Source organism: Phalangium opilio, unplaced genomic scaffold (genome assembly GCF_054372755.1).
Source record: "Phalangium opilio isolate 3A_F unplaced genomic scaffold, DU_Popi_V2 ptg000014l_1, whole genome shotgun sequence".
NCBI classification, from domain to species: Eukaryota; Metazoa; Arthropoda; class Arachnida; order Opiliones; family Phalangiidae; genus Phalangium; species Phalangium opilio.
Window position 1 is genome coordinate 193,199 of NW_028324149.1, and position 25,861 is coordinate 219,059.

Here is a 25,861-nt window from a genome sequence, read left to right on the forward strand (position 1 = left end):
ATTAAATGGCGTTTATCCAAAAATATACTCTCTACATCTTTCTTAGATTGATTGTATGTTCCATCCGATTTCAGTTATTTATGTTTAGTAACTGGTTCATATTCATACCTCATAGACGGGCTTTATTGTAAATAAACATTTGGGTGTAAATTAACACAACCCCTCCGATTCCATCTTTCAAAATGGACACTAGTAAATAACAAAAATATTCTGCATGAAGATCAGTCCCTTTTCTGTTAGTATACTCGTATTATAAAACTCAATTGTTTTTCAAACAAAGAATATATACGCCCCGTCATAGGCTATATTTAGCCTAAGGCCAAATATTTTCATGCCTCGCGGTTGTATGTTTTTAAACTATTTTTAGTCCTCTGCTATTTTTCTTTTATACAAAGAGGTTTGAACCCGGACCCACCGACCGACCTTTCCACACGAGAGGGGAACTTTTTATCATCTAAATGGTACGGAGATGCTACGTATCAGATGGGATATTTAAGTCTTGGAATAGGAATAGAGAAATTTGACGCATCCTGGCTTAGCTCTTGTAGTAAATAAAGTCCCTCAACCATCTATATATGTCCTTAAAGATGAGGATCGTTTGAAAACAGGAAAGGTAGATGGAAAGGAAAAAAAAACCTTTCGCCTTTTGAATTTTTCATATGAAAATGCGCTTGAATTCGGAGAACATGATTCGTGGGTTTTCAGTTGGGTTCCTTCCTCTTAAGGGTTCTTTTATAGAGGTCATAGTTCAGCTTAGCGCTCGTACTTAGTCACAATATGTTGGTAGCGGCATCTATCAACGCATTACATAACAATTTATGATTTCATCAAATGAAGAAAAGGCCTGTCGACGTTTTTTTTTTTATTAATTTATTACAAATAATTTTTAAGTATTTTTAAAGCCTAACTAAACGAATTACGTAAGAAAATTTATTTCGGAACATAGATGGCACTGTGTACCATCGTCGCAAATGGAGAGAAGTACTTAGACCTAGGAGGATGGAACGAGTTCCATCCTCCTAGCTTAGACTTCCCCTACCGCTTTTCAGAAACTTGTTTCGCTAAAAAGAGACTGTTCCTAAGACCATCACCATAAAAGAACCCTGCTTGCAGAGTTAAGGGGAGCCAACCCCTGTTAAGGAAACGAGTGAAAGGGGGAGGGGGTATAAGGGATGAAGCCTGAAGGAAGAAAATAGTCGTGGACCAAATTTTATATTATTCAAATGGATCTTTTCAAGGTAATGGAACACGTTTCGGAAACACACTATGCCACCTTTGAAGCATCTAGATTCTAGAGGTCATTTCTATGTCTGTTTTCGTATCGTAGGCCTTAACTTATCCATCCATCCATCCACCCACTCTCAAGATGAAAGCTTAAACAATTTGGTCAAAACACGATTGATCTATTTTTCTTTTTAAGTTAAATCATAAGTAAATTAATTCTAATACTAAGTTCCTTCCTAATCATGCATGCAATTCTGTGATTGATTTGGAGGATGAAACGTATAGGTCGTTAATCTCTGCTCACAGTTCCTTGCTTGTGAGAAGTTAAGCTTACTACACATGCGCGCGTTTCCCTCGTGAATAACTTAACTAGATGTCGCTATGATCGTTAGTGGTTGTATTATTTAAACGCGCGAAATTTCACAAATCAAGCCAAGGCTTAAAGAATTTTTCAAATTGAAATGCTGTGGCCAATGGCCCTTGTATTAGCAGAAAGTACGGTCTATCTACACGAATAATTCACACATAAGTCTCAATACAGTTAGTTCCTTACAAAGCATCCATTATAGTGCTGGAACTAAAAAAGAGAAAGGAAATTTAAAAAAAAAACCGCAAGGTTTTGTTGTATTTTGTATTTTGGACGATTCTACTGCTGGTCCATATCAAGTATGGATATACCTCAGTACTTGTAGTGAATTCCGATCTCTCTCAGAATGCTTTCCAAAAGAAAGCTTTCTGGTTATTTTTTTCCTTCTTTAAAGTCTTTCGCCCAACTTGCGATGACCGAAGTGGGGGCTATCGCCCACCCGAGCCATTCTCCCATGCCCCATCAACCTTCTTGAAGTTTCGTTTGAAGTTGGAATATATATTTTTTGATGGAACGAAGGGATATTTGAGGAACTTGCTCGCTTGATTTCAAATAGGTTTAAAGTTGAGGAAGTATTCAAGAACTACTTTTTGGTAGAACCTGTTTTCCTCTGCGGTTCCTTATCCCTTGGTATTTTACTCGGATATTAATATTTATACAGGGTGTTATAAAACGGATGGGAGGACCGATGTACAGTGGGCTCAATGAGATATTATGAGTTCTATGAAATGTTCTATGAAATTTTGACCTATAAGGGCCACCGCTTTCGAGTTATCCTTAAATTTACTTATGAAACTGAAAGGTAATGAAAATTTAATTAGGGGGTCATCCTTAAAACACACCAATCATAACTCGGGGAAACGTGTCGTAGAACATCCTCCTCCCCAAAAAATCAGGGAGAAAATCATGAAATTTTTTCAATTTTAACAAAGTCAATAAAAATTTCTTGCGTTTACGAAAATTCCAAATAATAAATATGCTTTATAACATAAATTGCTGACTTGAAAAGGTCAGTAAAAACATGGAAAAGTCAAGGAATTTGAATCCGAAACGTTTGTGGCATCCTTGATAGGGATGATGGGGAGCCTCCATAAAGAACGCCTCTCTCTCTCTCTCTCTCTCTCTCTCTCTCTCTCTCTCTCTCTCTCTCTCTCTCTCTCTCTCTCTCTCTCTCTCTCTCTCTCTCTCTCTCTCTCTCTCTCTCTCTCTCTCTCTCTCTCTCTCTCTCTCTCTCTCTCTCTCTCTCTCTCTCTCTCCCCTTTTTAAAGCTCTTTGGCAAATTGTATGCCAATATTTTTAACATAATCGGTTTTTTTGCGCGACAAAAGAATCCCTCTACCCCACCTTCATCCCAATCCTTTCTACAGTCTGCCTCATTTTGAATGGACTTGTAAAATACTGTAAAACATCTAGCCAAGGCCCTAATAACTTCTCAAGTCAGAAAAACGTGTAAAAAATGGGAAGAACTCTCTATTGATTTCGGGGCTTTAGAATCAAAGTTGGGCAAGGCTTAAGTAATCACTTTGGGAACCAGAGTAAATTACCTATCGCTATATTGGTTCTATTTCACTGAATATTCCTGTCGGCTTTTTCAGCGTTTTTTTTTATTCAATTTTAGTGAGTGAATAGAAGCGGCAAAAAAATCGCAGCCAAGGCTTAAGGGGGAAATGGAATATATATTTTTTTCAAAGTTGAAGTTCTAGTTGTACGTGGTATATAATTACCTTGATTTATGCGCGAGAAATAGCCTTGTACCTAGTGTAAATTACGGTTGTATAGTTCTTAAACACGAGTTTTTAAGGCTTAACCCTTGTCAAAGGCGGATGTATTGGCACGCGCTTATATTGAAATAAAATAGTCTATTCAATTGGAATTGAGGTTGTTCGGTTTTTCATTTTCAGTTTATTTATATTCTGGCGCGAGGAAAATTGGGCGGGAAAAGCGAAACCCTTTTTACAGGAGTTTTTCTACAAATTGAAATCCTCGATTCCTTTCCAAGAATCCAAAGCTTTATAAAGAAACTGAAAAACCGAATTTTCTACCTTTTGAAGGCATGGTTGTATTTTTTCTATTTCAAATACAACACAAAATTGAAGAAAACATAAATAAGAAATTTGGTTTTTTTTTGGGTTGATGAGATGGTTAATCCGTAGATTAGGCTTACCTTTAGAAATTAGTAACGTCATGATTGCGACTATCGCTGTAGTAATATCATGGCTTTCTCTCATCTCTTGGGGATGTGTGGTTAAGCTATCACTTTCAGATACAACGCTCTGTCTCTCATCGTAAAATCTGCAAAAATAAATAAATATATTGAAATAATTAGTTAGTTATTTGTGATTACTTTTAAGTACTTTGAGAAAATTTTACATGAAATTGAGGAGAATTAGAGCTTGAAAGTAAGACAAATTGGTCCAAATTCGGACCAGAACTAACCAAGTTATATAAAATATTTTAAAACCTATATATAATTGCTACTAAGATATAGCGGAATTTAGGCTTCAAAATGAGACAAATTAGACCCAATTTGGACCATAAATAACGAAGTTATAAAATAATTCCCCAGAAAGCGAAACTTACTTCAAACTAAAAATCAGTGCTTGCAATAATACCTCTACAGAACCATGCAGTTAGTTTGACGTCACATAATCGTTGAAACTAGGGCACGTTGTAGTCATCCAACAAATTTGGTAATTAATCTAGCTCGGAATTTCGGGGTTAAAACAACTAATTATATTTGACAGGATGTTATTTTAAGCAACCCTTCCATTGGCCAAAGATACACTTTTCCCAAAACCCTATTATAAAGTGATAACGGTCAACCTAGTTCTCGTTGCGGACCATTTTTTCAATTTTCTATTTTTTATTACTTTCATCGTAAGTTTACGATGATAAGTCTTCGACACAATTGAGAGAAATCTCGAAATACCAATACGGTCTAACATGACCTTAATGCTGAAGACTTATCTTCATCAACTTATGCTTGTATCCTTTTGAAAACCCTGAAAATTTCAACATCACGAAAATGATGACTTAACTTTTGGTTGTTTTTTTTTTCTCCTGGCCCCAAAAAAATGTTGTGTCAGAGAGTCTCGGAGATATTTTTGGGGCCCCATAGGAGGTGGGACGCGATGCCCCTAACTGAAAATGGCGGGAAGCAAGACCCAGGGTTCTATGACGTAATTATCCTTAGCTATATATCGGGTAAGCTATTTGTCTTGTCAAAACTCAAGGTTGGATGACAAAATCTGAACTTTTTTTTTATTACAATTTTGGTTACCAAAATGTTATAAAAAAACTGAGCAGTCTCTTAGTGCGTGAGTTAGACCTGACATTTCGAAATAAATTTCACTTGATAATCCTCTGGGCTCTGGTTCTGTTAATTTTATAAAAATAACTAACGACAGACTGAAATTAACAAATTATGCATAACCCCGTTCGAGTAAAATGAAATGATTGCGCTGCATTTTCTATATTGAAATAAAATATACCCTTTGACATAGTTACGCAATATATTTACCTTTCATTTATTATTTAGTTTGAGCAACAATGTTACGTTGTTATATGTCCTTCACGAACGTGTACCCTTACCCCTATTTTATAATTCATTCGTGTTATAATGTTCAATTGAATCTAAAGAAGTATATAAAATTCCCTTTAAAGGAATCGCCTTTGATACCTTCCAGCGTATTCCTTATTCATAAGTGAACTTAAATTTATGCTTTGAAAACTTTCCATTCCCGGAGGCATCCGCTAGAAATTCTGAATTGAAAATAATACTTTCCTTAAGTCTTAAGAAGAGAATCTTCAAATGGAAAAGGACCCCTTCGTTCCATTAAATTTTATAAAAATACTAAACTTTTCATAAGTTAACTAACTTTAATATAAGTTACGTATTAAGACAGTCCAACCTAATGGACGGGTTAGCTTCGTAGAGGTTTTCTGGGACATTTTTCCTTGGAACACTAAAAATAAATAAATTTCGCATCTTATAAGCTTAAAAGTTTTCTCTTTGGTTCGAATAACGTTTTTGAGGAAAAGGAAGTTGTATCGCGCTTCAGATGTGAAAGAGGATAATTTTGAAGCCCAAGTTTCCGTGGGTTGTGGGGGGAGGGGTTGTTCTGCCCCCTGCTTTAAGATAAAGTAATAAATAGGTAGCCGTGTGTGAAATTCATATTTCACACTTCAACTAAACTGCAACCCTATTCCCCGCTTGATATAATCAGAAGTATGTCAGATGAAGAAGTGTGAAGTATTCCGTACTTTGTGGTTTTTGTCTGTCGTTTCCCAAGATCGCGTCGGATTTAAACCAAAATTTAAACAGATTTGACTGAAGATGTAATAAACAAATTTCCTAAATTTCATTAAAATTGGTTTAAATTTGGGTAATTTATCGAGTTTTATATGTTCTGTCCACTGCCAAAATTCAAGTAAGTAAAAAAAAATCACTGACAAAAGTTTCAAATCTCTTTAGCTGATGGACTTCGTGATATCTTTATATTCTTTAATACGCGGGAATTTAGCGCGGGCTTTGGGGGTCCAGAGCGTTAAGGCCCACTATAAAAGAGGACGCGTGAATAATCTTCATCCCTTAACTACGTCAAGAAAAGTTAGAGATGATATTTTTTGATATTTTCTTCTAAAACTATATGGCATACTCCCATTCTAGCTCCAATTTCTCTCAACCAAAATGGAAATGGTCATTAAGCCTTGGAGGGGGAGGTGCTAAATTGCCCTGAGATTACTTGAAACGTTTCAAAACTCGGGAAGAAAAAGTTAAAAAGTCTTATATTGGGTTTTTGGCATATCAATTGGATGAAATCTTTCTAACTTTTCCATTCAATTTAAAGTTTATTCAAATCTTTGAAACAAAAATAAAGTTTCGTCTGCTCTTAGAGTGACACCAAGTTTCCCCTTTTCAATCCCCCTTTCAAACATTATTTGAATCATAACTTCGACAATTTTGGCCATATTTGACACACTTTGTAGACACCACGATTAGGTAATTACCGAAATAACAAAATTTAGGCCTAAATTATTCCCAAGATGTGAGCTGTTAATTACGAGACACCAATTTAATTTTGGTTTTTTATAAACCAGCCTCTATTACCCTAGATTTTTTTTTATTTTAGTATAACCCTGAGCTATCACAAGGTAATAATGAAACTTCAAGAAACCCCTTGCACTGGGGGTATTGTGTGTCAGATTCTCTCAGTCGAACGCCTTATTTAGAGTTCATTAGATTCATTCTCCACCACTGGGGAGCGTTATTGTAAAATATGCATGGATTTTCAAGATAATCTTTATACTTCTCGCACGAGCTAAGTTGCGTATTCATGCAAGAAATACGTGACAACGTTCAGACCCTTGATTCTATGACGAAAAAATGGTGAACGTCTCTCCTTGGAGTTCGTTTATTACCTTGTGTTGATATATATATATATAAGAATTTTACGCGCCTCATATCCAGTCTCACGATTTGGATTAACGACGTCCCATCAAGACTGAACCATTTCGTTCACAGTGTAACCCAATCTGTTTCCCTACCACCTAATTAAATCTTCAAACCCCTTACGAAAGGCGGGCTTGAGATACGGACTCATTTCAATAGAAACAGCCCATGGTGTCCTTCCTATCGCTTTTTTATGAAATCGTAAAGGCGCGAATTGCATTGCTTGAACCTTTAAGAATCACGGATTTATATCCGAAAGATCAAATATATTGATGAGAGGAAAAAAATTAAGTTATTGAGTGAAGACTGAGATGAGAGGTCGTTACGATTTTGGGGGTCGGAGGTCGTAATGTCGTTAATGTTGATGACTTGACCGATTTCGAAAATTAATTTGTTTTTAATTAAGACATGGTACGTCAGTGTCGTCTTTGAGCTACCCCGATTTCAAAAATAGATCTGTGACCTGATATATTTCATGTCAAAGGTCATGAGTAGCTACAAATTTCTAAGATGTTCAAACCTCTTTGGCTATATCCCTCCCGGAGTAAATTAAGGTTTATGTTGAAACGATAACGTGTCCAATCTCTGAATTCTGTATAAACTATTTTCCAGTTAACGGATTTTACGCGTATGCTCTAAGTTTAATTGCACGGTGATATTTACACTTCCGCCGATTTTCCCTCTGTGTTTGTTGAAAGATTTTTGGGATGTATAATTCATTCCAATGCGTTACGAGATCTCCCAAAAGCAGCGGAGAAATCATCGTGAACACGCTACCTCTAGGCTAGTTAAGTGATTATGATCATTTCCGGTGACGTAACTTGTACGTCTTAAAGATAAGAACGCGTGCAAGATCTGATATCCTTGAAAGATGATTGAACAAAACAATTTTGAAACTTCTCTCGAATTTATCATGATCTCTTTACAAGAATACTTTATTGTATTTCTCGGTCTTGTCGGGCTAAAATATATTAAATATCCGGGAGAAACGTACTCCATCGTACATAACACAATGAGATCTATACGCCCCTCTTCCCCACTCTCTCTCTGCTATTGGTTAAATTATTCGAACCAATAGTCCGACAATCCTTTTACAACTAACCTTGTATTGTATCAGTCCATATTCGCGGGAAAATTGTGAATGGTGTACTATTTAGCGTATAACACTTTCAGTTACAGTAAACCGAATGTTTTAGCAGATGCCAGCCGTTCGTCCTATTGCGTCGCTTCTCGCGAAAGGAATTATTGTATTTAAGGGGATTTATAACGGTTCTAATCTTTAATGTATATGAACAACACGTGAAATGCATTGTTCTTGCAGAAATATTTTAAAAATGGGATTAGGTCAACGGGGTTGGAACTTACTTGGAGCTGGAGGTTTAACTTTCAAATATAATTTACTAGCTGCGTTCAGTTGGTTGCAAGGACATTAGCATGTACTTGCTAAGAAATATTTTTTAAATCCGACGCCATCTTGAAAAATGGCGACTGGAATTTGTTTGAACTTGGAGAGGAGTAGGTACTCGCTAAGAAAGATGTCAACAATTCGCTTCCATCTTGAAACGCGATAGGACACCATAAAGTACTATTTCTGAACACTACTACCGCATTGAGATCGATCTATCCTCGTAAAACTTGTTGATAGGCCAATTACGCCTTCGGTATAGACGCTATACGTTTTTTTGGTACGGGTTTAAATTGTAATTAATCTTGATTAAGCCTTTGCTACCCAGCCGTAATTTAACTGGAATTTTCTTTTATCTTTTTCCAACAGAGCTGCTGGTTTCTCGGAAAACAAGAGCGATCGAAAGTTCGGGATCATCCGTTCTAACAATTACTAGAGATCTAGCCGCCGTTTTAGCCAGGGCTTCCCTCCCGTATCTCTTTTGTTGGGGTAAGTAATAAGATTTCTAATCTTATACTCTTCCTTCGCATCCCATCATCCTCTACGCTTCTCAAACAATCTATAGAATCCATAAAAGAGGGGAGTAAGATGAACAAGATGGTTCTAGAGTTAGAGTCCAAACCCTTTGAATAATAATACTGAGATTATGTTGTTATTATTATTGTTTTATTTGTTAGTTTCTAAAAGGTTTTTTTAAATTTATTGATAAAATTGGGATGCCTAACTTCAAGGGGAAAAACTCATAATGTGTTTCCTATGGGCCCCTGTAAAACCTTTACCCACAATACACTGGTGTATAATATTATTTAAAAATTCGTTTTCTGAAGTTATTTATCTCGTTGTTTTGAAGTATATATTTCGCTCTATATGCATATATAATTATTTTAAAATTGTTTCGAGTTATTTGACCTTCAGGGTCAAAGAGATTGAATGTTTATAAACTCGTATCTTAGCTTATTTTGAACCGATTTTTTCGTTTTTTGGCTCATTTTGAACCTCCAATCCTGCGCTATATAACATAGGTATACAATACAAAAGCTAAAAGCATAAACCACGAACATAAATATTTTTTATAGTGGAACTAAAATAAAAATTCCATGATAGTCTCCCATAATCTTTTTACTCTTCATAATTTTTATAGATTTTATGAATATACAATGTATCTTAAGATAAGCCAAAGGCCTGGCGTTCATTTTCTCGCGAACCTTAACCCTAATCCTCTTACAATATCTTGAAGAACTCTAGTTTAGTCTTCTGAGTGTATAGAGAGGGGTCGAAGGAAAAGATTAGGACAAGTAGATAGTTGAGCAATTTTTTTTTAAACAAGGAGCTCCCTAAATTACAAATAAATTACTACCTTTTATTCCTTAATTCGTTCTTCAGTTGATTGTACGTGTATTTCACCCTTTTTTTTAACTAAGATGTAATTACATTAGAATCCTGTCTGATTAGAATTGTTTTAGGACGCCAAAACTCTGGTGATCTAATCTGCAAGGAAGAACGCTTCGAGGATTTCATAGTCCTAATTGGGCATTTTCCAATAATTTGGTTCTACATTAAAACAATAGCTTGAAATATTGAGGTTTTGAAAACCAGAGCTCAAAATGGAAAGCTTAAAAGAAATAATTTTTAAACCCGGAAATACAGTCAAACTTAGTAACGTTAATACTCCGCAAATTTAAACGCTGATGTTGAAATATTTTCAGACGATATAGATAAAATTGTCCTCTCCAACGATACCAAATACTTGAGCTTTATCAATCATTGGTTGAGAGGAAAGGGACAAAATATCCAGATCTCGAAATATCTAGGACGGAAAACTTAGTAATATAAAAACGAACTTGAAATATAATATAGAAAAATGGTTATTTTTCACTCTAATGCAATATATCTCTAATTTTCCGCGATCATTCTTCTCTGTATCCAATATAGAGAAAAATTTAGTATATAGCCAGTTTCCCCCTTATTGGATATTTTCCGAGATAGTTTCTTATACTGACTGTATGGGAAAGAAATGTACTGGTATAAATTCTTCAAGCACTCAATACATAAGGGAAGCGAAAACGGGGCGGTGTGTTTTCATCACGACGCGTTAGTCGTTACTCTCTTCGGATTCGATATTAGACGTAAGCTAAGCCTTTGCTCTTTCTAAGCCTTGGTCTCTCTCTATATATATACACAGTATTGAATGTCTGCTTTCCCTTTTCTCGTGCAAGAGGTTGAAGGGTGGCAACGATGCAGCGTGGTACACCGCACGAGCTACAACATTTCTCTTTTTTTCTTCCGTGGACCGGAAGTAGTTTGTATATAGATTGACTCGGAAGGCGATTGGGAGGAACCAATGGGAATTGTGGTTAGAGGCCCGGGAACAGAAAGAAACTTCTTTACAATAGAATACGATAGTATATGTAGGCCCCCTATATATTTAACCATCTTTCTCTTAATAACGACACCAAGCTTGTTGTTACGAATATTCTAGACGAACGGACTTATGGGAAGGGTAAGCATATCCTTGCTGAGGCATTTTTGTTATAGGAGGAACACGTGATGTTGGGCTTTAACAAGACGTTATAGTGTACCAATAGATGAAAGCTTATAAAAAGAAATTCCATAGATTGTGATATTAAAGATGATCAAAAACGTTTTGCGTCATGGGTTCAGTAAGACCCAGATTTTGTTACGTCATCCCAAACCTTCAAACAGTGATTTCTGAAATTAAATTTAGGAAATCTTAATATCCTTGCGCGTGCAACGCATGGTTTTAGGTACCCTCAAAACACCCAGTTTTTCTATCACTTTACTGGATCCATGTTGCAACGTGCTTTAACAGTGTTTACTCATCGTGTCGCGCGCTTTGTTACTTCATTAATATTGGTTAAGCCTGGGTTTAAACGTTGAATTTGTTTCGCGCGCATTAACGATTGAGTCTGGAGAACGTGTAGGTAAATGTTACGTGCACTCGAGACTAAGCAATACCCATATAGGCTTGGAACAATTACCTAAAGCTGGTATCTAAGAGAGGTTAACGTATAACCTTCCCGAATTCATATTTTATCAATCGCTCGATTCTACCCCGCAACACTGGCCGCACTGTCTTTTGCGCAACAATGACCAATGAGGTATTTTTCTCTCGCCGGTAGATGTTGCCGAGCACCTTACTCTCTGCACGCGCTGCTCCGGTAATCTCGTGGAGCTTGTAGAGTATTTTTGTCACGAAAAGCGACGAGGCGAGTTTATAAATACTTGACGATTTCACGTCCTACAAATTATCTGCCATTATTCAATCGATTCGGCGTGGAACTGCACGTACCAAAGGGACGGTTTTCGATTTATTAGCAAACCGCGATAGTTAAGGTAGCGTGATAAGCTCTATTCTGTTTTACGCTTAAGTTTATACTTAAGTAAATAAGTTTAACTGTGTAACGATTTTAACCACAAAGTAGACAATTCTATTCCTCTCGTTAATATTCCTTCTGATGTTTTTGAAGCTCGTTCATTTAGTTGTAATGTTCCGTGCATTTATTGTATTGCCTTCAGGACGTTTTTGTTACTTTTCAACCTGCCATTTTGAAAGATGGCGTCCACCCCATAAAGCCAAAAAATCCTTCTATATGATATGGATATTAACATAATGCTAAATATTAATGATATAAGTACAATCAACATTATTCCATATAAGGAAGGTGAAGGTTACATTTTGGTCCCCATTTTTCAATATGGCTACAGATTCGAAAGAACTTTTCTTAATAAGAGCGAAATAACGTCCCTGCATGCAAAACTAATGTTCAGAAAAGCAATCGAGAGTTTTAACTTATATAGATTAGTCATGAGCTTATGGTTAAAGACCTTGTTCACATTATAAAAATATTTCTCGAGTAGTCCTATCGGGATTGGTTTAGGATATCACCACCACCCTTTGACTATTAACCTAGTTTAGGACTCCCTTGATTTTTACGACGTACCTTGGGTCCTTATCTGTTAAATCAAAGTCATTTCGTTAAGGTAAAGACCCAGAACAGCTGTATTATTATTATTATTAATCCAAAATTGCCTCGGCTATTATTTTACCCGTCTTTCCCTCCCTCCTCTCTCTCTCTCTCTCTCCCTAACGTTGTTAATGTTTGTAGGGACACGGAAATATCATTAAGACTAGGATCGTAGCTCTTAAACAAGAGAATGCCAGTGGTGCGCTCCCGCCTTAACGTTCCCGCAAAATTATAGCTCCGCCATGTTGTAGACCTGTACTATCATTCTTAATTTTGGTTTTTGGGAAGAGACGATACGCCCTATTTAACTTTAAATGATAAGCTAAGAAAAATTAAATGAAATTCTTGTACTATCTAAACTATAGCTCAAAATGTAGTCTATTTAGTGATACTAAATACTCGCGGACCTACATTAACTAGAGCTCCTGTGATTATGATTTTAGAAAAGTATGGTTTTCATCACCTCAGATCTAAACTAATTTTGGTATGTTAACTATAACTCTAGAAATTTAAATGATAAGAAGAAACAGTTATAGCTAGTAATAGATAATATTGTCTTGTATCCAATGGTACTTAATTATTACATGGTCTTGACTTAACCATGACTTGACCAAATTTAGGACGCCATAACTCTGGTAATTTAAATGATAAGAAATAATTAGTCTGATAGATAAAATTCTCCTCTATCCAATGGTACCTATTACAAGGTTGATAAAAATTTAAAATTTTAGAATTAACCGCTATTAGAATATACACCAAATTTAGGATGTCAGAACTATTAGAGGGTGCGGTAGATACAATTCTCCTTTATCCAACGGTACCAAATATTTGAATCAACATCAACGGGAGCTCCAGAAATTAAATTTCTAAAAATATAATGAGTTATTTAAAGAACAATATCCATATTTGAATTATCTATGCCGTTAACATCATGGAGTTACGTTTTACTCAATATACAAATGGTTCCAGATGGCTGAACCAAAAATATCCATCATATTTCATCTCCGGTATTAATCCTCCCCCATTTTGATATTAAAGGTATGACGCAGTCTATTTTATTTCATCCACGTGGCAGCTGGAACCGGGGTGTGTTTACCTTATGTCGCGTCTTCCCTCGCAAACTAACCAATAAAGATAAAAGCTGGCTGAAAGAGATACGGGTAATGACGTTATTCTTTTCCCCCCGTCTTTCCCTGTATTGCTTCAATTTTAACGGATAAGAAAACGAATGCCTTCGGTTCGTTCCGGACTTTTGTCAAACGACTCTCGCTTCTAATCACCATTAGAGGGACCAACCGAGGCTTAGGGATATCCTTAGTCTAGGAGTCAAGGCCCGAATCCGCTCTAGCTACTTTGATGACCAAAATTAGGAAATGGTGGACTTTATAACGGCCCTGGATATCTTTACCCTCTATACCTCTCTTTAAATATAGTGGAGTATATAAAATTGTGATTCGGTGTTCATGTTTAAATTTGTTAAAGTTGTTGATGTGACGTAGAAGTCAGTTTTAATAGCATCAACTAGTTTGTCACTCTCAGTCAGTAACTTGTGATGCAAAACATAAACTTATGCTAAGAATACTTAATTTTTTTGCTTGAATTATTAATTTTTTGAAAGCTTCAAATCCCTTAATTTCTGGGAAATTGGTTGTTTTTATTTTATTATTAGAACTAGCCGTTACCCGCGGCGTCGCTCGCGTGTAATAAGAACTTCCATCTAAAATGATATAAAGAATGGGTAGATTTTACTGATGACTAATATTTTTGTAGCACCCTAGGAGCGAAGGCACTCGGCACAGTCCGTCAGCCCGTCGGGATATTTTTTAATACTTTTCACGCGGGCATTATTCCATAAAAAAGGGTTTTTAAGTTTTTAGCCGCCATTTAAAAGATGGCAACAAATCGAACCCATACCATTCAGCCCGTCTATAGGTTAAAGGAAACCATTGTACTAAATATTTGTGAAATCGGTTGAAACGTGCTGACTTTATTGCATAGAGAATATTTTCTTACATTTCTGGGCGCCATTTTAAAATATGGCGAAAAATCGAACCCGAAAGACCATTCAGCCCGTCTTAAGGTTAAAGCAAACCAGTGTACTAAATATTTGTGAAATCGGTTGAAACGCGCGGACTTTCTTACAAAGAGAAGATTTGCTACATTTCTGGGCGCCATTTATTAAGATGGTGGCGGATTGGAAAAATCTTTCTTAGTACGCGCCTACTACTTATGAGTAACGTTCCTGCAAAGTTTCAGCCTTCTAGGGCAAGCGGTTTGGGCTGGGCGTTGATTATCAGTCAGTCTGTCAGTCAGTCAGTCAGTCAGTCAGTCAGTCAGGACTTTGATTTATATAGATATAGATTAATGCTAAGCCTTTGCGATTGAATTGTAGGGTGTAGCTAGAATGTAGCATGAACAATCAAAGCGTAATGATTTAATTGTCAGTAAAGTAAGATTATCTGTGTAATATTTTTCGGATACTATTGGAATATTTTCGTGAAATATTGAAATATTTTCCCGTGATTTAGAATCAACAATGAACAAAATTTTACTTCAGTTTGATTTCCATGCAATTTTAGGTTCAGGGTTCAAAAAGCACCGTATCTTTTTTATTTATTTTTCAAATAAACAAGTGCTCGTAAAGTAAAAGAATATGTCTCCAAAGAATGCAGGGAAAAATACCAAAGTCTCCCTTATATAAGGAAGGAATAAAAAGAGATATCAGCCGTCCAATAAGCTTGTCTCAAATATAGTGCAGTATAATTTCTGCTATATTTAGAACAATGCGCGCAGTAAAAGGATTGCTGAGTTAAGAGGCCCTAGAACTAGCTTTATTCTCCAGGGTCTGCAAATCACGACCCCGATGTAGCAGCTCTAGCCTTTCGCGAACGAACGAATCTCTCCAAAGCCTCAACCGACTACAAATGGTATTGCCATCGAAGGGGCTGGATACTTTCTTCGAAATTTTAAAACCATAGACGATTTAAAAACGAATTTCAACGAAAATAATAAATGCTCTTAGAGCTTTAAGTGCTATTATCACGAGTTTTAGCCCGAGTTTAGGGTAGAATATTCGTAAGCAAACCAATGGGAAAACTTTACGTTGCTAAGGATAAATTATGGTTTTAAATTGGCATCTCTAACGGAATTATGGGTAAAGGTTTTAGAGTGTTTTAGGTTTTATATTATGAGTGTTTTCAATTCAAGGCCTTTGTCGGAATATTTTAAAGTTAAAGATAATGTAAAGTGTATTTTCGACTACCTTAAAGTTCTAAAAGTTTGGGAATACTTTACAAGTCAGGGAATTTTTAAAATTGTAATTACCCAGCAAAAACTTAATTTTTGCTGGGTAATTTTTTATTGTAATACTAGCTTGAATTAATATATTTTTAAGTTCACTGTACTAGTAATTTTTATCCCCACGACATTCTTGACTTCTCTACAAATAAAACAGGAATTCAAATTTTTCAGGGAAACATGGTGGACTACACTCAGGGAATAATGATATGAAAAAAAAGGGGTGTTAAATTCGAAATATATCAAAAATGTTAATAATGCACTATCCCTTTTAAGTTTTCTTAACAGAAATTTCTTATAATCTTTCGATATTTACTGGAAAGTGTTCCACCTCTTGAATTGATTGTGAAGCTCAAGATAGCTTTTCCTCGGGAAAGGCATTAGTTTTCAATTAGCTTTTCCCAGCCTTCAGGAATTTTGAATGTTTCTAGCCCCCCTCTGGTTCTTTTGCCCCTTTTCTGACTCTCACTCTCATCTAGGGCTACAAAATTTAATAGGTTAATACGATGGGGAGACCTAAGCTCCCATATCTCTCTCTCTCTCTCTCTCTCTCTCTCTCTCTCTCTCTCTCTCTCTCTCTCTCTCTCTCTCTCTCTTCCTTTCATGCTAAGGCCGAGGCTTAACCTTAGGGATGATGTCGCCTCTCTATTCTAGCTCCTCGAATAAAGGACCATCCCCCGTTATCTTCTCAATTTGAAAGCGCAACTGTTTTAAGTTTAAAAGTTACCGATACCTTAATGAGGTACTTGAGAAATGTACTGTTTTAACTAAAACCCTCACTTTTGACAAAAAAGAAAAATCAGGATGCCGAACTCCAGGGGCAAACTTTATAATGTATTTCCTACCGGCCCCTGTAAAGCGTTGTACTTGCAATACACCGGTGTATGACAAATTTTGAAAATTCGTATCTTGGTTAATTATGAACCGATTTTGGCGTTATTAGGCTCATTTTAAAGCGCTATTTATGCTCTATGTTAAGATTTAACTTTATAAATTTGAAAAGATAATGGTGTTAATTTAAATTTGAAAACACCTAATATAGGGTAATTTTCTAAAATCAACAACTAAAATGGAGTTAAGGTGATTTACCCCTAAACCTTTCTAATTATTCTAAAGGACCCTTGAAAGCAAGGAGCCAGCGCTTATATCCGAGCCTCTAAAATTTAAGAGTGTACGATATAATACTAACAAAATGAACACCTGAAATTCTTCCAAAAGGTGTTCTACCCTTTTCGAGGATGTCCGGGGCCACCTTGTAATATCACCACTATACCTATGAGATAAATTATTAGACAGGCACCATTGGACATCCACCTTTCGTTAGGGAACACACCTCTTAGGGACTTTGAGAATATTTATTCTGAAGTACATTCCTTTGAAGTTAAATAGCGCCTAACATAAATAAACACAAATTTATGCGTAAGTTGAGAAACAAAACACTAAGAGCGTTCTTCCATATTCATTAATCACGTGACATAATTCTCTTAATTGTTAAAACGCGCGAGATTTCTAAATTCAGAAACAAAGGCTTAAGGAATATTTTAATTTATTAGCAAACTAAACGTTACAAACAAATTCGTAAAGCGCGTGAATTACAAAATTCAAAAACCAAGGCTTAACAAAGTTTTATTTATATTGAAGCGCAATATTGTTAGTTTGCGTAGGCGTAGGGGTCAACTATAAAGTTTTAGAGCCCAAATCGGAGCATTTACTTCAAGTTAACAGATATCTGATTGTAGACTGGGTGATTCACTTTTGTTTATAGATGGTGATTTATCTTAGAGACCCTTGCTTTTTGGAGGGGATCAGCTATACTAGTTATTGCTTTTACCACGGAGGTTTTCCCACCCATCGCCATTTTAATTAATAATTATTTTCAGTCAAGGAGCGCGCGCGCGAGCCACCTTTTTCCCACACACCCATGCGAGGCTATCTGTTGCGCGACCCCTAAGCCTTTGCAAGGGCGAGATGCCGAGCTGAATAATGAATCAAACGATGTCCGAAAAAGGATACAACATAGCCACCGGCCGGCTTGACAAGGGTTTTGCCAGTGGATACTCTAGTGGCTAACCTAGTGGTCAAAAAAATAACAAGAATACGGTGGTTTTAATCAGTTTAAAAGCTGAAAGAGGATTATAGGTTTAACAACGTAAACAATAAACCACGCTAGACTGCGCGGGAGAGGATGACGTCATCGACGAGTGTCCTTAGCAAACGACAACCAACTGATACGGAAGATAATTGGAGAATTGATAGTCTAATAAGTATTTAGTAGCATCTTGACCGATACAAGCGTCCCCCCGTCGCCTATTTGACTTGATTATGAATATAAGCTGTTAAACAGATATCGCTAGCTCCCACTCCTCCTCGACTCCTGCTTTCTATCGATTTCTCCCCTTATTATAAATATCCGTATTGTATGAAGTGTACATTGAGTTTCATCAGAACCTAAGTACCATACTAACAATAGGTGGGACACTTCCCGTTGTTGTAACGTTAATTTCTTATTTTGAGGTTTGTTCTCATGGGATGTAGATTAAGGTTTTGCGCGAAAATTGGAACATTAGCGACTTAGGAGCGACTCTCAAAGCATCTCTGGTGTTTATATCTACTGGCTTTTCTCATCAGTGATCGCTTATGCGAAGTTTTTGCTCTATTAATAATAATACTCATGATTTAGTGCGTGTAAATAATTAAGGAATATTGGATCGTTGTTGGTTGCTTCAACGAAAGTTACGTTTTATTGGTAAAATATTATCAAGTTGTTTTGGCGAAAATCATGTTTCCAACGAAACACGGTCATTAACGTATAATGGCATACTAATTGTTGTTACTTTACTAGTGTTCAGACTAATATATCGTTCATTTTATACCCAAGGGCACAAATTTCAATATGACAATATATATACATATATTGGACCTACGCGATTTAGCTATTTCAAGAGAGGACGAGTGTTATTGTTATAATAATGGTCCTCCAAGCTCTCTCTCTGCATGATGTGACAACGTTTAGCTTACAAAACATGCTTAGTTAGTTTACCATTCACATGGACAAGGATCGAACCTGGAGGTCTGTATTGTAGTATAACTAGTAGAAAGGTCCTGTTCGGTTAATACAATTTACTCTCGCGTATAAATACGAAAAATTCCTTAAGCCTTGGTTTTAAAATTTTTTAAATTTCGCGTGCTTTAACATTTGGAATAATAATGACACGTGATTAATGTATACTGTACGTGTGTGACTATTTCATTGTTTTAGGGGCCAATCAATGTTTGGGGACTCATATCTCCATGTTGCAGACCTCATGTTCTGGTGACATTTTGACCCATAAGAACGCACCTATCAGAAACACCCTGCTTAGATTAATATTACCTCTACCTCTATTATATATTTACATAGGGGGCCTAGCTAAAATATTATTTTCCTTGTCAAAAACTCAAAAAAATAGAAAAAAGAAATACAAGTTACGTCATCACGAGGAGCGCGCGCTTTTTTTAATAGCTTTCTCCCATTTCCGAGCTCGTGACATGCCTTTGCCATTTTCCCCTTTTTCTGCCAGATATTTCCCGCGCAAATGTATTATTGCTTGGCTTCTCGAGGTTTCGTGCCACATGTCATCAAGTTTACCCGTTCGATGCAAACCGTAAAAATTATCATAAAATCCTTATTCCAGCGTAAGTTTTAAGTTCACTCACGCCTATAGAGTCGAAACTTACTCGTACTACCTTTCGCATGCACCGCGTATTATAAATAAAAATAGCAGGGAGAAATATTCCAAAAGGAGCCGAATGAAAATGGACTTGACTGAAGTAACTCAGTCGGTGCCAGATGTTTTTTGAAAATAGTACATTTTGTGTTGGAGAGGGGATGCAAAATAGTAACTAAATAAACAAACAGTATAACCCACATGACAAGAAGGAACCAATTTAACCCCCTTCGACTCCCTTTCTCCCACTGTTAGAGTCCAATCTCGCGGTGTAGAACACTCCTTTTCTAATGCTCCCTGGTCAACCGCTCTATTGAGTTATTACAAAATCTCATTTGAAAATCGATCCACGCGAAGTGAGCAGTCCCTCGGCTGTATAACTTTAGAGGCGCAACGACATTACAAAACTGAGCGTTTACGGGGCTTGAAGGGAAATTATTAGTTGAAACTGAAACTACAGTATTGCATTTAATCGTAAATACGATGCGCCAAGCTCTTTGGTCGCTACTAAATCTTCCCACTCTTCCCGGATAGAGATAAAAGCTCCATGGACTGTTGAAACGGATATTGTTAAGCGCCATCCATAACTCCTAAACTAATCCCTCTACCACGAATACGCCTACGTCGAGGCAAAGGCTTAACTATATGGAACGTTCTCTCTCTCTCTCGAACTATACCAACCTCTCCTCCTTTATCAATTGTTGACTTCGGCTTGTCTAAATTGATTACAACAACGAGCTGGTTGCGAATATAGTTCTAGATTCCGCAAGGCAGGGACCGTTCCACTTTGACGTAGCCACAATTTCATTGGTTAAAGAATCTCGCGATGAAATATGTTAGAGCGTTTAATCCTTTCATGACAATAAAATCGGTTGATATTTTTAGGTTAGTGTGTTATTGACGCTAATGCTTTTAATAGCGATGACTTGACCCATTGCGATAATTGTTTTGCATTGAATTAAAGCCATGGTATGTGTTGCGAAGCTATAGCAGGACTTGGAAACTGTTTCCATCTGTTTCCTTAGATCCTCGAGGTCAAGGGTTTAAGTTGTTTATAGCTGGCGAAGATACATTTTTCTAGCGCTTTTTTGTTTTAATATAAATAAACTAAATTTTGTAGGGATGTACAACTTTTTATATATCAAATAGAGCTCTACTGGGCAAGCGTAAAGTTCGTAGCGATATTAGTGCATTCGTAATTTTCATGAATCTATCCGCCCCGTCGTTCCAATCCATGATTACTACGTTTAAGCAGATGACACTGTCACGTGACATTCCCCAATCACTACTCCATGAAATAGTAACACTACTACTTCAAAATATAGTTCTTGACACGCCCCTAAACATAAGTTGGTAAAACAATTTGCCCAAAACCCTATTTTTGAAATGATAAACAATAAACGCATTAATTTCTTTTTTCGAGAAAAATGTACCCTAGATTATGTCGTAAGCTACGATTCAATTTAGCTCGGGACATTTTGCAGTTTACTTAGGTACAATTTTACATAAACGATTCCCTTAAATTCGAAACTCACGGTCGAATAACGTCTGAAGTGCATTCATGATATTTCAAACTCCGTTATTTTATTTTTTTTTTTTCGCTTTTGAACGAAAGGACTCCAAAGCGATTTGGGGTCGGTGGAGTGAAGGAACCATACCGTTAATCAGCTGTGTAGGTGAAGAGAGTCTTCCTATATGTCCCACGCATCGATCGTTATAACCCTAACTGAAGTTCTCTACCCCCGTTTCGCGTCATAGTTCAGCGAAGCCCAAAGCCTCCTAGTATGCATTGACAGCGGCAGTGTGGGCTCTGTAACTAATACGTGGTAATGGTGTGGTATTGGTAACTTTTGGAACGGTTTTGTCAAACAAAAAAAAAAAAAAGAAAAGTGGAAGAGGATTCTAGCTTTGTTTTATTTTTATACTCTGGGGCAAAACTCTTAGACGATTCAGTGCACAAACACAATTAAAGTTTAGTTGTAACTATCGTCATTGCTGGGTTGCCACAGGTAAGCGTTAATGCTGGGAAAGTCAGGGAATTTAAAAATGGGTCATAAGATGATATTATGAAAAATTTGATTTTAGTGGGTATGGGGTTACGAAAATTGCAAAGCTGAATGTTACATTGTTTTAAAATATAATTTTGAAATTCAGAGTTAACATGTTCATGAAATAATGTTAATATTAACCACTTTTGTCCGGGGAAACCATGTCAAGGAAATAGTAGGCGAAAATCACCGAATTACAGGGAAATTGGAATAGAAGATTTCTGATATTGCAACGGAGTATAATTAAAACCAGTAAATCAAAACGAAACTATCTTAAAGCATTCCTCATAATCTCATAGATTGGAAGTACCAATTAGGTATTACTACTTTCTCGGCTAAGCCTTGTCCTTGATATCTGGCTAGGACTTGGCCAGATGATTTATAACGTGACTATCATCTTCGCTGGGAGCTCAGAAGTAGGTTAAGCGGCTTTGACGATGTTCATGCTTAATTAGGTCTTAAACTAACAAGGTAGAGAGAGAATCAAGAACAAAGGGTTAGTGTTAGGTAAGCCTTGGCTCACTCGCTTTAATAGAGGGGGGGAGTGCCTATAAAGGTTCATGATCCAGGGGATTTTCATAGTTTATTTAGCTCGCTTCGTTGCTAGTAATAATAAAGAGTAATTGGTCTTGTAATTGTCACATGATATGGGGAACTGTAGTCTATGAATAATTATTTCCCATATTTATTTAGTAACTTAGACTAGTGTTATAAACGTATAAACATTTATTTTACGTCTAGTCTAGTTGAAAAATATTTCATTTTTGGGTTTTGGTTGTTATTTATTTTGTGTAAAGAAGCTACGTAACACATCTCCTATATCTTGTGAGTGACGTGTTTAGCTTAAAGCTAAGCCTCTGTCAACGGAACCACAGCGTGAGATTTAGCCTGTCAAAACCCTAAACATAGACATGATAAATATATTCAAAGTAGATACATCCTCTCGACAGAAAAAATAAAATATTTTTCAGTACCGGGTTTTATTATCTCTCAAACATTAATCTTGACTCTGATATCTTAATGGGACGTCTCTGATTTCGGAGATAGGTATGGCTATTAAGTCTACTTCTTGATGTTTAGACTTATGTATCAAATGGCATGAAAAAACTTAAAAAAGTACTTGTAAATACGGTGTTATTGCAGAGCAGACGCCTTTAGTCACGACATCATATCTAGGGCGTAACTGTTTATTTTCATATCTACTCGCTTAATACGACTAAACATTGTTGTCTGTCTAATTTTTTGCGGGACTGTAATCGCGTTCGGTACTAGATGGACCTTTTGACTGACTTGTTTCTTAACCCGGATCACGCGAAAACCTAGGACAAGTACCGTCCGACTGTTCCTCACGTAGTTGTGGACAAAATGTTCAATTACCAATTCGATGTCAAGCCTACGTAGAGATAAAAGGTTTTTGAAGTAAAAATTTCTATCGGTCTTTCTATTCTATTTATTGCAGGGCTATTTTTACACTGGATTTCGGAGTGACCGGTTGCGCGTTGATATTGACCAGTAGCCATGTCTTTTAGTAGTAACGACGATGTCGCTGCATCTAAATTGCGGAGTGTGGTTTACGAACCACGTGTACTCGATATTGACCAGAACCAGGTGCCAATTTATGAAACCAAATCTGTCCCATACTACGCGGACATCTTCGTACATGACTGGAACCACATGCCAATATATTCACCTTTATCTTTGCCTTACAACGTGAATGACCCTTTCAAGGCTTGTCATGTAAATTTACCATATCCCTTGAATAACCGGATGCCAAGAGACAGTTTTCTACCATCGGTACCTTTACCCCACAATGTGTACGATGCTCATGACTTACACCGAAGGGACTGGTTCCGGGATTATGACATGCCATCTACAAACGCGCTGCTATCGGTACCTATTAATTTGTACGACGTTTTTCTTGACTGCATCCATGAAGAATCAAAAAACCAAGTTTCTCTAAGTGACCTTAATAACGCGATGATCGAGATACATACCAAATACTCACCCCGTGGGCTGCAAAAAGCCAATTCTTTGGACTACAACCGAATCGCTCTGAGGTGTGGCTATGTTTATCTGTATTGCACGTCACATTCTAGAATGGTTCAGCAAGCCTTTGAGGATTTATATACGAGTAAACCAAACTACTTCAACGAATTTCTTAAAAATCAGAAGGACATAGACGAAGAACTTCGCGTATGTTCGATCGGGGGTGGTCCGGGCTCGGACGTCGTTGGAACGCTGCTTTTTTTAAAGCAGTTCGAAATATTTGAAAATGACGGAATGGCGGTGAAAATAAGCCTAGTAGATGGATATGCCGAATGGGCGTCGACTTTCGCGACTATCGTGACCAATTTCAACCAACGCAAATTGTTCCCACCTAGAAATTCCGCCAAAGTATTGTTTCAAGATCTGTTAAAGGAACTAAGTCCGTACGCTAAATTGGCCATTGAACAAGCGAATATAATAACAATGGTGAAGTTCGTCTCTGCCATTTGTGGCGATATTAAAAAAGCTAGAAGACTTCTCAAGGTAAGCAATAACACGCACTCTTTCAGTTTGGGTTTTTGGGATAAAATACGTAACAATTGTTATGTATAACTTGTAGGATATTTTTGATTCGATGTCCGTCGGATCTATTATCCTTATTATTGATAACTCGGGCGGTAGAGCCTTCGACGAAACGCTAAAAATGGCCGAATCTCGCGGACTGTCCCCTATAATTCCGGCAGAGAGATCTTTTCCATTTAAAGTTGATAAATTTTTGGAACCGAACATACAAGTAGCTTTTTTTTAAAAGTTTTTTGTTAACGCGTTGAAGAAATTTACCGTAAAACGTATACGTGAACGTGGGACCATGGACTTTGTAATTCCAGATAAGACTGGTCAACAAAGTGAGCTTATAGGGACTGTCCGCTAATGGATTTATAAAATCCATGGTACGGCATTTTAGACGTTCTCGCGTTAGCGTCAACGAGATTGTCTATAACGCTACACGTTTTGGGTCAATTTCTTGAGACGCCAAGGTCTTATTATGACTTCTCCTCGTCAGTTCCGACAGTTCGAGAAATCCTCTCAACGGACTGTAAAGGTTTCAGTAGTCTTTATGGAAAAAATGTATAATTGTACGGAAAGGGGAGTAAAACGAAGTGATAGTAGCAACAATTCTGTTGTTGAAGAAAATGAAACGAAAAGAGAAACTATTAAGAAAAGAAAACTGGATGAGGATTTTAATAGCTTTAGTCCCTACCGAACCCCGTAAGTACTCGCTTAATTGAACCCTTGTAAGTAGAACAGGGTTATGACAATAACCTGGAAAGGTTAGACGACGGCAACCTGACCATATAGACCATTTCGGAAATTATATACTAAGTAACCAACACACGGGGAGGGGGGGGGCGAGGCCAACATTGGTGTATTCTCCCTCGCGCCAGGAAGCAACGCAAGACGGAGCCAGAGTTCACTAGACGATGGAGGCTAGCCAACTCGCACTACCTCTAACGGTGCTTCTTGGCGATATAGAGAATATTCCAATGGCGGTGTGTTGGTTTCTCTGTAACTTCCGAAATGGTCTATTGAACCTAACCTCTCTTAAGTCTAACACTAATACTATGGGGGTCAAGTTACCGTCTTATCTCGGCCCTGGTGAGGTTTGTTATGTACGTGGTACTTTCATCCGCGTAAAGATCGAAACGAAGTCGTCTGGTTGAAGAAGTGGACGATAAATGTGGGAAAATCGTTTTATCGCGATCACCAAGGCCATCATCCAGAATTAGCAAGGATAAGTCTGAATCGAAAGAACAATCCAGGGTTAGCGATAAAAACTCCGAACCGAACGCTGTTAAGACCTATGACCTAAAGCCACTAAGTTTTAATCCAACTACAAGAAATTATAGTCATGTCTCGCTGGACTTTACAAGTGACGTAAACTGCGATAACTTCTCACTCCTTTCTTCCCCATTCAACTTCAATCCCGAAAACTTCAATTTTGGCCCACAGCCAAACCCCAATGAAGTCTTCCAATTTGGAAGTGCGAACCAATAACTTGATAACCATTGAAGTATGATGTATGATATCATTCTCTAATTTTTTATTACATAAAATCCATGTATTAATTAGTTTTTGTTTTTTTAACCAAATAAGAGTTAAAGTTCAAAGTAAATAAAAGATATGGTTAATTTTAAATAGTATAGTTATTATTAGTGTAACCTCAACTTTGTTCGATACAATCACAAATAAGTCAACAAAAATGTCCTTTTCCTGTGAATTTGAGTTGTTTTCTTTGGAAATAGGGTAAGACGATGAGGAAAAAGAGTAAGAAAAAAATTAGGCTTTTTTGTGTACATTCTCTTATCGTTCGGCTATTTTCCGAACTTGT

General features: G+C 36.9%; 2 protein-coding genes across 7 annotated transcripts in view; one reads left to right on the forward strand and one right to left on the reverse strand.

Annotated features, from left to right (window-relative positions):
- LOC149704933 (uncharacterized) overlaps window positions 1-25,861 on the reverse strand; it is an 81,171-nt gene that overhangs the window by 33,908 nt on the left and 21,402 nt on the right. For 2 of the 4 annotated variants that reach the window (XM_089865068.1, XM_089865065.1), the window contains exon 2: window positions 3,756-3,883. In XM_089865068.1, the coding sequence (XP_089721194.1) occupies window positions 3,756-3,819 (64 nt within the window). In that variant the 5' untranslated portion in view covers window positions 3,820-3,883. Of the gene's footprint in view, window positions 1-3,755; window positions 3,884-8,408; window positions 8,824-9,805; window positions 10,090-25,861 lie in introns of those variants that run through there. The other 2 variants (XM_089865067.1, XM_089865066.1) reach the window with 2 other exon arrangements.
- Window positions 8,817-25,668, forward strand: LOC149704934 (uncharacterized). 3 transcript variants are annotated; one of them, XM_089865061.1, is made up of 6 exons: window positions 10,245-10,574; window positions 10,665-10,744; window positions 22,946-24,015; window positions 24,092-24,265; window positions 24,536-24,741; window positions 25,170-25,668. In XM_089865061.1, the coding sequence occupies exons 3-6, from the start codon at window positions 23,005-23,007 to the stop codon at window positions 25,525-25,527; spliced, it is 1,749 nt and encodes a 582-aa protein (XP_089721187.1). In that variant the 5' UTR covers window positions 10,245-10,574; window positions 10,665-10,744; window positions 22,946-23,004; the 3' UTR covers window positions 25,528-25,668. The 3 variants fall into 3 exon arrangements, with proteins under 3 accessions (XP_089721186.1, XP_089721187.1, XP_089721185.1); XM_089865060.1 differs by lacking the exons at window positions 10,245-10,574; window positions 10,665-10,744 and adding an exon at window positions 8,817-8,937; XM_089865059.1 differs by lacking the exon at window positions 10,665-10,744.

Coding starts and splice junctions, on each gene's coding strand:
- LOC149704934 (XM_089865060.1), top strand. CDS start 23,005: ATGTCTTTTAGTAGTAACGACGATGTCGCTGCATCTAAATTGCGGAGT. Junction 24,016..24,091: donor AAGCTAGAAGACTTCTCAAG/GTAAGCAATAAC, acceptor TATAACTTGTAG/GATATTTTTGATTCGATGTC. Junction 24,266..24,535: donor TTTTGGAACCGAACATACAA/GTAGCTTTTTTT, acceptor TCTCCTCGTCAG/TTCCGACAGTTCGAGAAATC.